Source organism: Monopterus albus, unplaced genomic scaffold, assembly GCF_001952655.1.
Source record: "Monopterus albus unplaced genomic scaffold, M_albus_1.0 scaffold15.1, whole genome shotgun sequence".
Lineage (NCBI taxonomy): Eukaryota > Metazoa > Chordata > Actinopteri > Synbranchiformes > Synbranchidae > Monopterus > Monopterus albus.
The window spans coordinates 1,093,164-1,107,153 of NW_018127895.1; the positions used below are offsets into that span (position 1 = coordinate 1,093,164).

The 13,990-nt window shown below is 41.6% G+C and overlaps 3 protein-coding genes across 7 annotated transcripts in view; 2 read left to right on the plus strand and 1 right to left on the minus strand.

Moving 5' to 3' along the window:
* rnf150a (ring finger protein 150a) overlaps positions 1-4,290 on the minus strand; it is a 10,906-nt gene extending 6,616 nt beyond the window's left edge. Inside the window, exon 1 of the mRNA XM_020591752.1 lies at positions 3,526-4,290. Within this exon, the coding sequence (XP_020447408.1) occupies positions 3,526-3,979 (454 nt within the window). The 5' untranslated portion in view covers positions 3,980-4,290. The remainder of the gene's footprint in view (positions 1-3,525) is intronic.
* A 631-nt stretch (positions 4,291-4,921) lies between these two features.
* znf330 (zinc finger protein 330) lies at positions 4,922-11,905 on the plus strand. Of its 3 annotated transcripts, XM_020591820.1 has the most exons (11): positions 4,922-5,084; positions 5,476-5,652; positions 6,181-6,200; positions 6,301-6,371; positions 6,834-6,910; positions 7,687-7,813; positions 7,901-8,005; positions 8,161-8,207; positions 8,821-8,938; positions 10,478-10,780; positions 11,752-11,905. In XM_020591820.1, exons 2-10 carry the CDS (start codon positions 5,533-5,535, stop codon positions 10,753-10,755), a joined length of 963 nt encoding a protein of 320 aa, XP_020447476.1. In that variant the 5' UTR covers positions 4,922-5,084; positions 5,476-5,532; the 3' UTR covers positions 10,756-10,780; positions 11,752-11,905. The 3 variants fall into 3 exon arrangements, with proteins under 3 accessions (XP_020447476.1, XP_020447475.1, XP_020447474.1); XM_020591819.1 differs by having other exon boundaries at positions 4,923-5,110; positions 10,478-11,905; XM_020591818.1 differs by having other exon boundaries at positions 4,923-5,084; positions 10,478-11,905.
* Positions 11,906-11,997: 92 nt separating this feature from the next.
* Positions 11,998-13,990, plus strand: part of il15 (interleukin 15) — a 14,466-nt gene continuing 12,473 nt past the window's right edge. For all 3 annotated transcript variants that reach the window (XM_020591822.1, XM_020591824.1, XM_020591823.1), the window contains exon 1: positions 11,998-12,302. In XM_020591822.1, the coding sequence (XP_020447478.1) occupies positions 12,234-12,302 (69 nt within the window). In that variant the 5' untranslated portion in view covers positions 11,998-12,233. The remainder of the gene's footprint in view (positions 12,303-13,990) is intronic.

The following is a 13,990-nucleotide window of genomic DNA, read 5'->3' on the forward strand; positions in this document are numbered from 1 at the left end:
AACATACAAGTGTATCCATTAACAGCAGCTGCTTCCTCAAAATGGGTGCATGCATGTTGGAGCCTCTAAAACAAACCCTGCTACAGAAGATGACAGAGAAAACAAGAGTTTGTTTGCACAGCGAACAGATGATAATATGCTGCTTAAACACCACATCTATTCAGACTCTCCCATGTATGGCTTCAGCTTCATAGACAAGAGAAATAAGGAAAAGCATAATAATAATAAGGCCAGCAAGTTTTCTCAAAGCTGTGACTCTTATCTTCTTCTGTTCATGGTGACGCAGGTGGAGTGGACAAAAATAGCTGCTTCTAAAACTGGAGGGTAACGTCTGAGACTGAGGCTGAACTTGTGAAACGATCCATGTCCTCAGACCCATTATACCAAAATGTGGAATCATAGAGGAATAAAGACTGAAAAGCATAATTCAGTGGACACCAAACTTTCAGTGCTGTGTTTCTTTCTTTTCTTTTTGCAGTTTAACAGTTAATATCTTTATTAACAACCATATAGCCTACTAAACGCACCTCAGAGTAACACAAAGCAGGAGACACTGTGGCTTAACCACTAAGTGGAAAGGTTTCAGGTAATCTTACTGAAGGACCAGTTTGGGAAACACTTTGGGGAATGCGCTTATTCACCTTCTTGTTGAGAGTCACATGAGAGGATCAACACCACTGTAATGTCCATAAGTAAATATGAAGCTGAAGCCAATGGTCAATTAGTTTAGCTTAGCATACAGGATGGAAACAGCTAGCATGGCTCTGTCCAACAGTAAAATTCATCCAACAGCGCACTTATTTACATGTCGCTTAAATACAAGGAGAGCCAACTTAAAGCAGAATCAGAGACCCCAGTCCACTGTTTTAACCTCTGAATAAAGATGGGATGGTCTATGTCTCAAGGGCCGCACTTATGGTCTAAGAATGAGAGGATGGCGCAGTTTGCTGAGGCCACTGCTAAGATGAGGTTGCTACCTACTCACAGTAATGCAGATTCTGTTCTGTGATGAGCCCTAAAGCCAGACTGAAACCGAGTTTGGAGATTGGTCTAGATCTGTAGAGGACTGAGGGATCTAGCGTGTGCTTTCTACCTTCACTTCTATTTGTTCAATAGTGGAGATTCCCTCATGTTTTCTCAAATAAAAATGTTTAAGAAAAGTACAGAAGTGCAGCAAGTTGCATCCACATGTGCAACAGACGGTAAACACAACACTGATGTACAGTTTTATCACCTCAAAGTGCCAAACCTGTTAGCAAGCTGTTGCTTTTTAACACTTCCAGCAGACACAGAGCAACACAGCATTTGGTTGAAGTTGTGTTTTGGACATCTTGATTAACTCCAATATTCACTCTCCTTTTAAATTAGTTTTAGTCTCCAGCTCCTGAGCAAAATTACTCTAACATCTAAATGTCTTGTTGTGCTTATCAGCTAGTCACAAACTTTGTCAGTCTACTCTTGGGGCAAGTAGTGTACAGTGAGTTTTAAAGAGGTATTGGTTGAAAACAGCTGCAAGTGGAAACAATACTGATGAGAGTGAAGCAAAACAGCAGAAATGCTGGTGTAAAAATATAAACAATAAGCTAAAAGAGCTCTGAGAGCTTCAACAGCTTTAAGACAGCTTTAAGTATCAGCAAATGAGCAGAGTTATGTCAGTAACGCTTTGCTATGTAAGTAATATGGTGAAGCTACATGAACATAACGCCTCCATTTCCATTCACCTTCCAAAGTACAAAAGGACTTTTGATTAAAAAAGATTTGACTATTATGTCATTTTGCGTTTTGTAAGCTTTTTGTTTGAACACCTGTTTCTGTGCAGATCCCTTTGTCAAACAGCCTTTGGGCATTGCGTTGTTGCCTAGCACAGGTGCATCTGTCAGATCAACCACACCTTCATGACAACTAGCAACAGGCTGAGAGACGTTTCCAAATTATATACAAATGGGAAAGAAGGTTCTCCTCTGAGCTACCAGACGGCCCAAATGTCAACTTTATTCTCATAAATAACATGTTAAATCAGAAAAAAAAGGGCTGAAACATCACAGGGTAAACTCTAAAAATAAAAACAAAAACCTGAAAGAAAAAGGAAACGTGCACAGTTATTAGTAGACTAGATGAAAGAATGAAGGCCCTGTATCAGCACTGCTTGGTTGTGAGGAACAACACAGTAAAGAGAACTACATATGACCCTGCCTGGTGCTATTTAAACACCACCAGCACCAGGGAAGGAAAGGAAATGGGACTCTCCTTTGATGAACCTGAAGTTGAACCTGGGCTCTATGCCTTGAGGACATTTTACACGGATTATCACCAACAGTGTGTTGTGTATCCAGTTTCTCATGATTTTTGTGGCCTCTCTTCCATTTTGTTTTGGTGACTCATTCACCAGTGAGTCTCCATTCAGCCTGTGCTTGTCTGCAACATTTTAAATTGGATGTCTACACATGATTGCATGTTGGCACATATCATGACAAGTATTTCCCTGTTTGTAATGACTACAGGGTACTGGACACACGGTGAAACCACAACTACATGAAGAATACTTGGTATTTTTATTTACCTTTAACTGGGGAAACTGGCATTTTGCATAACTGTCTGCATTTGTGAGCGCTTTGACTGTTACAGTATTTAATCTTTTCCACATGAAGTTGATTTTTCTTTTGATCTTAATGGGGGTTTTTTCCCCCAAAATACTTATACTTGTGTGTTCGATGACATGCAAGTACGTATTTGAAAATACAGGACTGGATATCAAACTTTTGTACATTTGTGGAATCAGTGTTCAAAAAAGAGGCCTGTAACTTACAGCTGTTGTTATTTTTGACTCACAGTTGTCCTTTAACAGTCAGGTGACAAACGTTGTTCAATCCTGCTTTGTCCAACTGAGTTATTTAGATCATTCTTTTCATCTGCAGATCTAGAAAAGATCATCATGTTTGTATTTCCTTCAGACTGGACTACTGAAACAGCAAACATTCAAAGCAAGGAATTGTTACAGAGCACCTGCCAAAAATGTGTAGATGATGTAAAAGTTTCCTCCTTTTTTTTTTTTAAAATCAGTTCCTGACTTACAGTTACATTTACAAATTACTTTATTTTATGCAGGCAAACTTCTTGTAAGGGCTGTCTGTGTTTTAACAACAGTTAACATTTAATAACTTTGGCATTTTTAATTAAAGGTTTTTCTATAAACACTTGTTTATACTACCCCAAGTAAGGCATCCAAAATAGTATTTATTTGGTATAGTGGTATATTAGTTCACACAAAGATCTAGAACCAATCCTACAGCAAATTCAGCAGATCTTATTAGTGCATGTGTTTTCAGTGCATGTTTTCCAGCATAACCAAGATGACACATGCAGAACCTCAGGGACCAGAGGTGTCTAACACAACAGGAGCTCTCAGGCCTCTCTGACACGAATGGACACCTGTGGTAAGACAAGCCTGCTCTGCTTGCAGGTGTCACTGTGAGAGATGCCAGGATGGGAACAACAAGAACTGTCTTGAAGGTGAGACACTCTTACCTGGATGGGGCATGGTTATGGTGTCATTGGCACTGCTGGAGCCCACGTTGTATATTACAACTGCAGAGGCGTTGTGGTATGCAACGTTACGGATTTTCTCTCTGTATGTACAGTTCCCTGCAGCCACCAACGCCACCCACGCGTTGTTTTGCGCCATGGGAGGGAACCTGATGTTTGGGTCGCATGCCTGCCTGTCCTGCAGGAGGGACGGCGACAGGACCAGACCTCTGGCTTCTTTCTTGGGCGAGTGCTCACCGTACCGACCGCACTCGGTTTTCTCTGTCTTCACCTCCGAAGTGACAGGGTCCAGATAGGTGATGTTGACAAAGGCAGTGTACCATTCCTCCTTCTCTGCAACCGTGAAATCCAGGCACAGCAAGTGAACGAAGCAAAACGACAGCAGCCACGTTGAGAGAGCCAGATTGCGGCAAGCTCGGATGAGGGACGGTGCCATCGTGGGGCTGGCGGGCGGAGGATGGATGGATGGATGGATGACCCGCTCCGGCCGCTCTCCTCACTGGGAAGCTCGCTGCACGTTCCTCTTCTAAGGAGAGTCACCGGTTAAAGAAGCTTTAACGCTGCATGGCCAGTGGCAGATACCAGCCCTCACAGACGAGCTGTCTATACTGAGTTTGTGGGCTACAATACGTGCTGGAGCCAACTACACAGCTCCACCTGCACAAAAAGACGCCGTTGTGTGTTGTTGTTCACGGTCAGCTGTTTCCCGTCCTCGTTCCTTATTGGCTCCCCGCTCATCACCACGTGACCTGGTCGTGGATAAGGCGTCAGACGCCCCGTGGCATGTGGACAAATCACGTAAACCACTGTCCGCGAAATATAAAATGATGGGATGATGGATAAGTTAGACATAAGAAAGATAAAGTAGGCAGATAAAACTGGCTTCTGTTTGTTTCTTTGTCAAAGGCAAAGAAGAAATAATTGTAGTTATTTATTTTTTGTAAATTCACCAGAATTACCGATTTTTACACCATATAAACACAATTAATGATACATTTAAATATCTATTATATTACAAATTAAATAACTGATTTAGAATTTAAATAAATAAATACATTTATAAACACAAAGCAATAACACAAAACAACTAGATAGCACTCAGAGTCCAACTCAGTTCCCCCTAATGCCATAAAAGCTATATTCCCATCATAGTTTGACCTTCATAGCCCTGAACCTTAGTCCTTAGCGGATGTAATAACAAATATCACCAAATTTGGCAATTACTCAATAGGCTATTCTTAATTCTGTCTTTACATTTTGAATGAACAATTTCACTTTAAAATGGAATTGCACATTTATTATTATCCTTCAAGTTGTGTCTACATTTCCTATTATATATCATTCATTCAATATGTAGTGGCTTCAGGTTGTATTCAGTCCCCTTCACGTTTTGCACACACTTACTGTGCACAGGTCTGAGAGCAGGTTTGCGTCTTGGTAGCGCGGAAACCAAATGTAGGAACTAATCATTGATCGCTATGTTTCAGCCCGACCGGATCTAAAGACCGGGCCGACGAGTAGTCGTAGTGCTGATCTTTTCGGTAAAATAAATATGAGAATCAGACTTGTAGGTTTCCATTGACAGGTGTAATACTCAGGACAATGAAAACGACTGCTAGACAACTTAATCTTAAATCTTAATCTATAAAGTGTCCTAACTATTCGTGTCAGTGTAATAACTGTGTCTGATGCCAGGGAGTTGGCTAACACTGGGCAGTCTTAACAAAAACGTTATAAACCTTTCTTTGTCGTCAGTTTTTGGCTTTATAACATACCGCGTGTGTTAGCGATCTACTTTACCGATTAGAGCCAAAGTGTGTTTAATGACAGAAGCCAGATAAAGTGTTCAAAGCGAGTTATCTCCGGCTAGCTTAGCTGTTCCTAGAGCAACCTACTGCCTGTCCACCCCAGCTGTGTGCTCCGTGTTTGCAGGTAACCTGAAGTACAAGCAGCAGTTAGCTCCGTGGACACCAGCCTGTTGAACTAGAAATGCCCAAAAAGAAAACAGGTGCTCGGAAAAAGGCTGAGAGCCGCAAAGAGCGGGAGAAACAGATTCGAGCCAACCGGGACCATGTTGATGTGGCCAGACATCCCTGCAACTTCAACATGGTATGTAGCTCTGACACAGGCGGGTGTTTTGGGGGACATTTTGCATGTCCCCTTAGAGAGAAGGGCCACTGCAAATCAATACAATGTTTTCTGAGTGACCACATTTATCCTGTGATGAAACATTTCTATCCTGATGGGAGCGGTCTCCTCCAGGAAGACAGTGCTCCCATCTATAGGGCACAAGGGGTCACTGAATGGTTTGATGAGAACGAAAATGATGTGAATCATAAGCTGTGGCCTTCACAGTCACCAGATCTCAACCCATTTGAACACCTGTGGTAGATTTTGGAGCGACCACCATCATCAAAACACCAAACAAGGGAATATATTGTGGGAAAATGCTGTTCATCCCTGTAGAATCAATCCCAAGGAGCACTGAAGCTGTTCTGACTGCAACACCCTTACTAAGACACTTTATGTTGGGTTTTCCCTTAACGTGTCACTCCTCAGCACAGTAATGCTCAAAGAACCATATTTTATGTTATAGTTTAGTTTTTACATTGTTGCTTTTTGTGTTCTGTTTTGTAGGACTGTGATAAATGTCAGAGGTGAGTAACTGTGTTACTTAATGCCATTTCAAGTACGAGTAGACAATCACTGGTCAATGAGTTAACATGCATTGTTTTTCTTTTTAACGTCATTTGGTAGAAAACAGAAGAACAGAGCTTTCTGCTACTTCTGTAACGCAGTGCAGAAGCTGCCTGTCTGCGCTCAGTGTGGTGAGTAAACTGCACTTTTAGTCCCTAGGAACAGGCCCAGTTTAAAAATGCTGGACCCTACACTTATCATAATGCAGCCTGACCTAGTGTGTTGTTGGACCGTCCCTGCCAGACAAATGGTCATGTCTTTCAGTCTCCATACCTCCAGTTGAGATGCTGGTAATGCATACCTTCCATTATAAATTAGATGCATCAATCCCAAGATAAGACAACTCCTTAAACTTAGAAAGTTCCTCCAGAGCCACAGAACAAATCATACACCAGTTTCCACTGGTTTTGTAGTATTTACCAGTACAGCTACCAGTATAGACATTGAAACTATTCACCTTTGGTGTCCCCTAAGTGTAGCAATCCATGCCAATTACATTTAGAAGTGATAATAATGTGAAAGATAATCACTTCAAAATTCTCCACATAGTGGCATTAAAACAGGCTGTGACAACTTCAAATGCTTGTTGTCAGGAAAAACCAAGTGCATGAAGTCCTCAGACTGCGTCATCAAACATCCTGGGGTCCACAGCACTGGGATGGCCATGGTGGTAAGTTAGCAACATTTCTCAGTGACACCTCACAAGGCAAGAACGAGCCTTCTCAGTCCTAATGAGGACATTTGGTTGTTGCAGTGATGTAAACCTAGGTTTGTTGATAATGATTTATTTTAGCTCAAGACATTGTTTGCAAGTGTGCTTTTACACATTGTTGTTATCATGTCATATCAGTGTTTCATTCAGCTTAAAAGAATCAAAAACAAAGTGTTCTTACAGGAGACAATAGAAATGACCTCAAGCTTAACAAACAGCTTGTCCAGCAGTATCATACAGGTCTAGAAGATTTGGTGTGCGGTGGCATAGTATACAACACCCACACTGTCAAAACTGTGTAGAAATGTAGAAACTGTAAAATATGTGCCAACAGTATGAGGCATTCATGTCCATTATAACATGCATTAAGTTGTTCAGGGCTGTTCCTATTATCACTCTTTGCCACGGTCACACTTGTGCACTTTGTGCAAGTGTTGCAATGCTGTGCATGGACTTAATAATTTTATTGCTATAATAATATCCATAAGCGATGTGAAGGTAACACCTTCATACAGTATCAGATAACACTAGAAATAGAATAATGATATGAAACAAGTTCAAGATGCAAGCGATGAATGACAGCTCAGCACTCAGTGTATAACATCTGCATTTTTCAAAGTTTTAATTTTTCTTAAATCTGTTTAAGGTCAATTGATTTATGTCTATACAGAGGCCTTTGAAAAGAAATCTAACGCTCCGATTTTTGTCTTTGTAACTCACCTCTTGACCACAAGGGGGCAGTATGCGACTTCTGTGAAGCTTGGGTGTGCCACGGTAGGAAATGTCTGAGCACGCATGCTTGTGCATGTCCCCTGACTGATGCAGACTGCATTGAGTGTGAGCGTGGAGTCTGGGATCATGGTAAGACCCCCGTTTGATTGAAATTCACTTGGTCACATCAGTGTCACACCAATAACCATCACTGGCTGTGTTGAACTTTCTGAGCAGGAGGGCGAATCTTCCGCTGCTCCTTCTGTCAAAACTTCTTGTGTGAGGATGATCAGTTTGAGCACCAGGCGAGCTGCCAGGTCCTTCAGGCAGAAACATTCAAATGTGAGTCATTCAGTTTTATGTTCACATCATCATTAAAAGGTTAATGTGGAAAATGAAAGGTATCTGACAGAATAATAGCTGAGGGGCATGAGTGCAGGAGAGAAAACGTGACTGTTTACAGTTTGTTTTGCCCTTTTTCCAACATTCCACTGTAGGTGTTTCCTGTAATAGACTGGGACAGCACTCCTGTCTGCGCTGCAAGGTGAGGGGAACCTCTGTCCTTGACTTCACAAAACACAGCTGAGGAAGCCGACTGTGTCAAAAACGTTTACTCAAGTTTATGTGCGTTACAGTTTACTTCATGCCACACTAAGTGTTTTTATGTTAAACATCACATGCTGTTTCTAAAACAAAGAAGAACTGCCCACATCTCCTAAGTGATCGTTTCAGCTGCTTATGCTTTCAGTTTGTCCCATTACGGGAAATGCCCCTAACAACGGGAAACATGCAGATGTAAAGAAAAAATAACACAGCAGCAAGATAAAACTGGACTTCCCAAAATAAGGTGGAACTGATGCCCGGGTTTGAAACAATGGTTGCTGCTGCCATGACACGGTGGCAGCATGACAAGCTGACGCTTCAAAACTAAGTTTGTAAAGTGAATTATTAATGAGTTCATTTGAGTGGGCAAGGAGCTCTGTAGACAAGGCAAGAGAAAAGGGAGATGCAAATTTCTGGATGTGGATAAATGACTTTACAACAAGCCAGAACAATCACTGGATGTCATTCTGTATTTGAAACCAGAGTTAAAATTGTGTATCAATGTCATGTTTGTGCTGTTAACAATGAATGTTACTTCACCCGTGTCCTCTCAGGCCTGCTACTGTGATGACCACGCCAAGAGTAAGGTCTTCAAACAGGAGAAAGGCAAAGCTCCACCATGCCCCAAGTGTGGCCACGAGACCCAGGAGACCAAAGACCTCAGCATGTCCAGTGAGTCTCACACAAATATGAAAGCTGCCATTTGCTGAGTCAGGAATTTACAAAATAAACAGAGTGAAAATGGAGACACTCTTGAGAAATGAATTCCACGAAATGGTATAATTTCCTATAAAAAATATATTACAAAATTTTCTCAGAAGAGTGTCCACTCTGACACAATGTATGCTAAACACATTTGTCTTACTTAAGGCTTTGTCCTTGTTCCACTGCATCTCACCATTTATTCAGCTTACACTCAGTTTACCGAGACCCTGACACATGTTGATGTTTGTACTATTTGGTGCATCAGACCAAGTAGTTCTTAAAAAAAACTGTACTTCAGTCACAACATTGCAGCATTGCACTGAGGCGGAAAGTAACTAAGTACATTTACTCAAGTGCTGTACTTAAGTACAGTTTTGACGTATCTGTACTTGAGTATTTTCATTTTCTGCTACTTCATATTTCACTACATTTTTTGGAGAAGAATAGTGTACTTTGTACTTACTACATTTATTTTGTTTACTAGTTGCTTTTTAGAATGAGGTTAGTAAAATGAAATATAGTATAATAACATTTGTTGAGCCTTAAAATTCACAAGCTACCAAGCTGTATTTCAAATTAAAAGCATATAAACCAGTTAAAACTAGCTCCCCCTTTACCAGCTGCAACATTAAATGTCATGTACACAATAATATATCAGTAATTATAATCAAATAATCTGGGTACTTCTTCCACCACTGGCGGTGCGTTGTATCCAAAGCGTAGTCTGATGCAATTGTTTTGTTAAACTCATCCATGACTTTGGAAAAAGTAGTCTGATAGTTATCAGCGGGCAAACGTGCCAAACCACTGAGCTGATGCTCTCCACATCACGGGTGCTTCTGCAGAGGAGAGTGAGACAGGGTTTGAGATAAAAGTGAGTCAGTTGTCTTCTTTCTCTGTGACCTTTTTGAAAATCTAATGAATCTTGATATCTGTACTTACACACAAGCCACTTTACGATACTTACTTTCATCATCGTATACAGCACCAGGGATAAAACTAGGATTAGCGCCTCAGGTTGCACAATGTTCCACCGCCACAAAGCCAGATTCACAAGAATTTCAAAATCAAGTGGATGCTTGTACCAAATTTGAAGAAATTCCTGAGTTATTGCATTTATGAGAATGGACTGGATGGATAGAGTCGCATCCAGAGTTTAAGCTGTCGCTATGACAGAGGACGTGAAGCGAGGGGCACAGGGTGGTTATGGTGTCAGTTTGTTTTGAATCTCGCTCAACCCTGTAAGCTGAAAACAAATTAGGTGGAGTAACTTTAAGTGGCACAAACTACTACTATCATAAATCAACATTTTGATACACACTGACGTAAACCAACATGAAATGAACCTGTATTACATAATCAGCATCTTCTCTAGTTCACAGAATCACAGGATATATTATACGGTGACTGCCTTTGCCTCAGGATGATATTGTAATTGTGTCAAGTCACATCAGCATCCCACTGAATGAAACCAGGGTTAAGGTCATGTCTTGGTGTTTTCTGCAGCTCGCACGTTGAAATTCGGCCGCCAGGCTGGTGCTGATGACGACGATTACTATGGAGCGTCAGGGTACGATTCCTACTGGAAGAATGCAGCGTCTGGAGGCAGTGACCAACGGGACGAATACGGAGATGATGACGACTATGAGGAAGACGAGGAGGATGAGGAAGAAGATGATGATGATGATGAGGATGAGGACGAGGAGGAGGAGGAAGATGACTGCGAAGGGGATACAGCTACAGATTCCCTGGCTGATCTCAAATTAAATGCGGCTGCTCCTTAAGACAGAGACTGGGGAGCCTGTGCAGGTGACCATCAGTGGGTGCCAACTTGTTACAGTTCAGGAATTATTAGGGACAGACCTGAAACAAAAACCCCTCAAGACTTATCAGAATAAAAACTAGGGTTGGGTAGCAAAACTAGTGCTGATACACAACTCGCATTTCTGTGCTGATACTTATTCCAGTACCTTACTCTGAGGAATAAAAATATTATAAACATCATTGCAGCAGAAACACAAAATTAAGCACCAGAGTATTCATCTCACCAGACATTCATTCATTCATTCAACGTTTTACATGACACATTTCAGCTGGTACCAAAAACTACTGGGGTTTCGATACCCAGCCCCAGAGATAACATATTTTCTCCTTTTGCTGTTACAGTCAGAGCCAGATTAATGCACCGGGAGGCCCTGGGGTGAACATTTGCTGCGAATCCATTTATTTTCCCCTTGGTAAACAGTTTTATTTAGGAATATGCACCATGTAAATTTTGACACAGGGCCACAAGACAGTTAACAGAGTTGTGAATATGGGTGGAGCTGCTGTATTCCAGTGTAATTATCACCTCTTTAAGTTTTTTTTCCTTTAAATAATATCCTTAACAAAAAACAGTGGAGTCTAATGTAACAGCCATATGTGGTTTATATTTAGATTTTTTTTCAGCTGAACAAAATGTCAAAGTAGCAGCACTTTGAGATTAGTAGCTGTAATGTAATTACTACTTTTCTAATTAGTTATCACATTACTGTAACGTCTTATTGTCCCTACACTGCCAACATGACCAGTTGTTGATTTTAAAGTCCTTATAATCAGCTTTCATATTGTGCTTTAGTGATGTGGATTCCTAAGCAAATCTACAGTCATGGAAGTCACCACAAACTGCCCAGGGCCAATCCGGGGCCTTCTGGGCTCTGGATCAGTTGGCAGCTTGGGAATCCAGCCCTGGTTAAAGTGTAACATTATGTTATGATCATCATGTCTTTATTGTGTAACAGGGTTTGTTCTGCTGGGGAGATTGGTGATCATTGATGGGTTCCCCTGCTACAGTGCAACAGGTGTCCAAACATTTTTGACGTTTGCCCAGATCCTTGTAACCTGCGGCGTTTGCTGACATGATGCCAATAAATAATAAAATCCTACTTGACTGAACATTTTGTAATGAATGGGTATTAGTTCCTATGACTCATCTTAATCATTGCAATACGAAAAGCTACTGTTCTAACTCGTACCGGCGAATAACAGCATAATAAAGTGACGAATCACAGGAGGAGTGGACTTGAGCGCAACATGACCTTAACGGGGCGTGTTTGAGTGTGTGTCTGGAGCGAAATCTCGAGCGTACTCACGCCTGCCTCAGGGGTGAATGCTACTAGACACAAATGAGACTAAAGAGCTTCATTACCACAAGTGAAATGCAAAAACATGATCTTGCCTTGTTGCTCCGCGGCGTAGGAGAGCGAACGCTGCCGCTACGCAGATGACGGACTTCATGACTTCAACCCCGTTGATCCTCGTCCAGCTCACATGCCACAGAGACCTGCGAGCGGTAAGCCGACTTTCCATGTGTGTGGCAGAGGTGTAACCAAACTGTAGCCTAATTACACATCAGGTTTAGACTTGTAACAGGGAGTACAAGTACCATTTTCACGTACCAAAGTAGAAAGGCGACAAAGTTCACACTGTCAGGAACTAAATGGTGCGTAACCACTGGAGGTGTGTCAACCTGGTGATCCACGTGGGTCAGCAGGAGTCATTTCAGCGGCTGTCGGTGAAAGGCGCACCATTATGGTTATTTGGATAAAGCCAAAGGAAACACCAGTAGTGTCGCATTTTTTTGTTTCGGTTTCAGTTCTGCAGAGGAGGTCATCTGGTGTAAGTCCCTCCTCCTGCGCGAAGGTTGTAAATAGGTCCGATTGAATGCGCCACAGACAAATGGCGTCTGCAGGATTATATTTTATTTATTACGCACAAGAACCACCTACTGCAGCATATTGCTGGTACCACAAAATGTTTGCTGATTTTATCCTTCAACATTAAAACAAGATATTTTTCTCGTAATTACGACATATTGTACTGGAGTGAGCGGCTGCAGCGCACACACTTTGAGCAGGACCTGCTCTTTCAGTTCAGCAACAACCTGCGTTATTAGGAGGTGCGCTCCACCCGGTACTTGAGAATCGCTGGTCTGACACTTAAGTTCGCGCACAACAATTAGCCCACAGAACAACACATGAATGCAGCTCATGAGTCACGATAAATCTTGCACGCCCCGATGACATTACAGGCTTTGACAGTAAAGACACTTTGTGCGCTGCTGTCACTCGCTCCAGGGCAGTAGGCTGCTGTGTTTGATAGGGGAGTGTGCTATCATATTAGATATAGCTCCTCGGGCCATAGATTTGAAACTATATTTCTCTATAGACTGTAACACTGTACTATATCAGATCATGCGATGACAGCCGGGCGGAAAAATTACGCGCGGTGCGTGCAGGACTACGGCTGCAGGCGCCACTACCACAGAAAACACACCAGGGTCTGCACAGCTGTTCAAGTGGGCGAGAATGAAGAATGTGGCAAAGGCACACCAAGCATTTACGTGCTGGGCAACTGAAACGCAGATGTTTATGCCACTGCACTCCCCGTGGTACTGAAGTAACAATAAGTAAGACTATCATTAAAAAAAACAACTTATAAACATTACTATGCAGTAGTAGTAATAATATTCCATTATATGTAAAAGTCCTTAATTCAAAATGGTACTTAAATAATTAGCATTAAAAGTATCACAATTAAAAGGACTCATTATACAGAATGACACATTTCACATTAATGTGTATCATATTATTGGATAACAATTATTGATCAATTATTTTAATGTTGCAGCAGGCAAAGGTGGAGCTACTGTTAACTACTCAACTCAACTCAACTCAACTTTATTTATATAGCGCTTTACCACAGCGCAGCTGACCAAAGCACTTAACATATTGTACAAATATAAAAAAAACAACACATAAAAAGCTATAAACAATAATATAAACACTAACACTACAGACAGAGTCTCATTCCTGGTCAAACGCCAATGAATACAAGTATGTCTTCAAATAAGACTTAAAAGTAGACAGTGAGGGGGGCTGCCTAATATAAAGCGGCAACGCATTCCACAGTTTTGGACCTACCACAGCAAAGGCTCTATCCCCCCTAGTTTTCCGCCTGGCCCTCGGTGCCTCCAGAAGA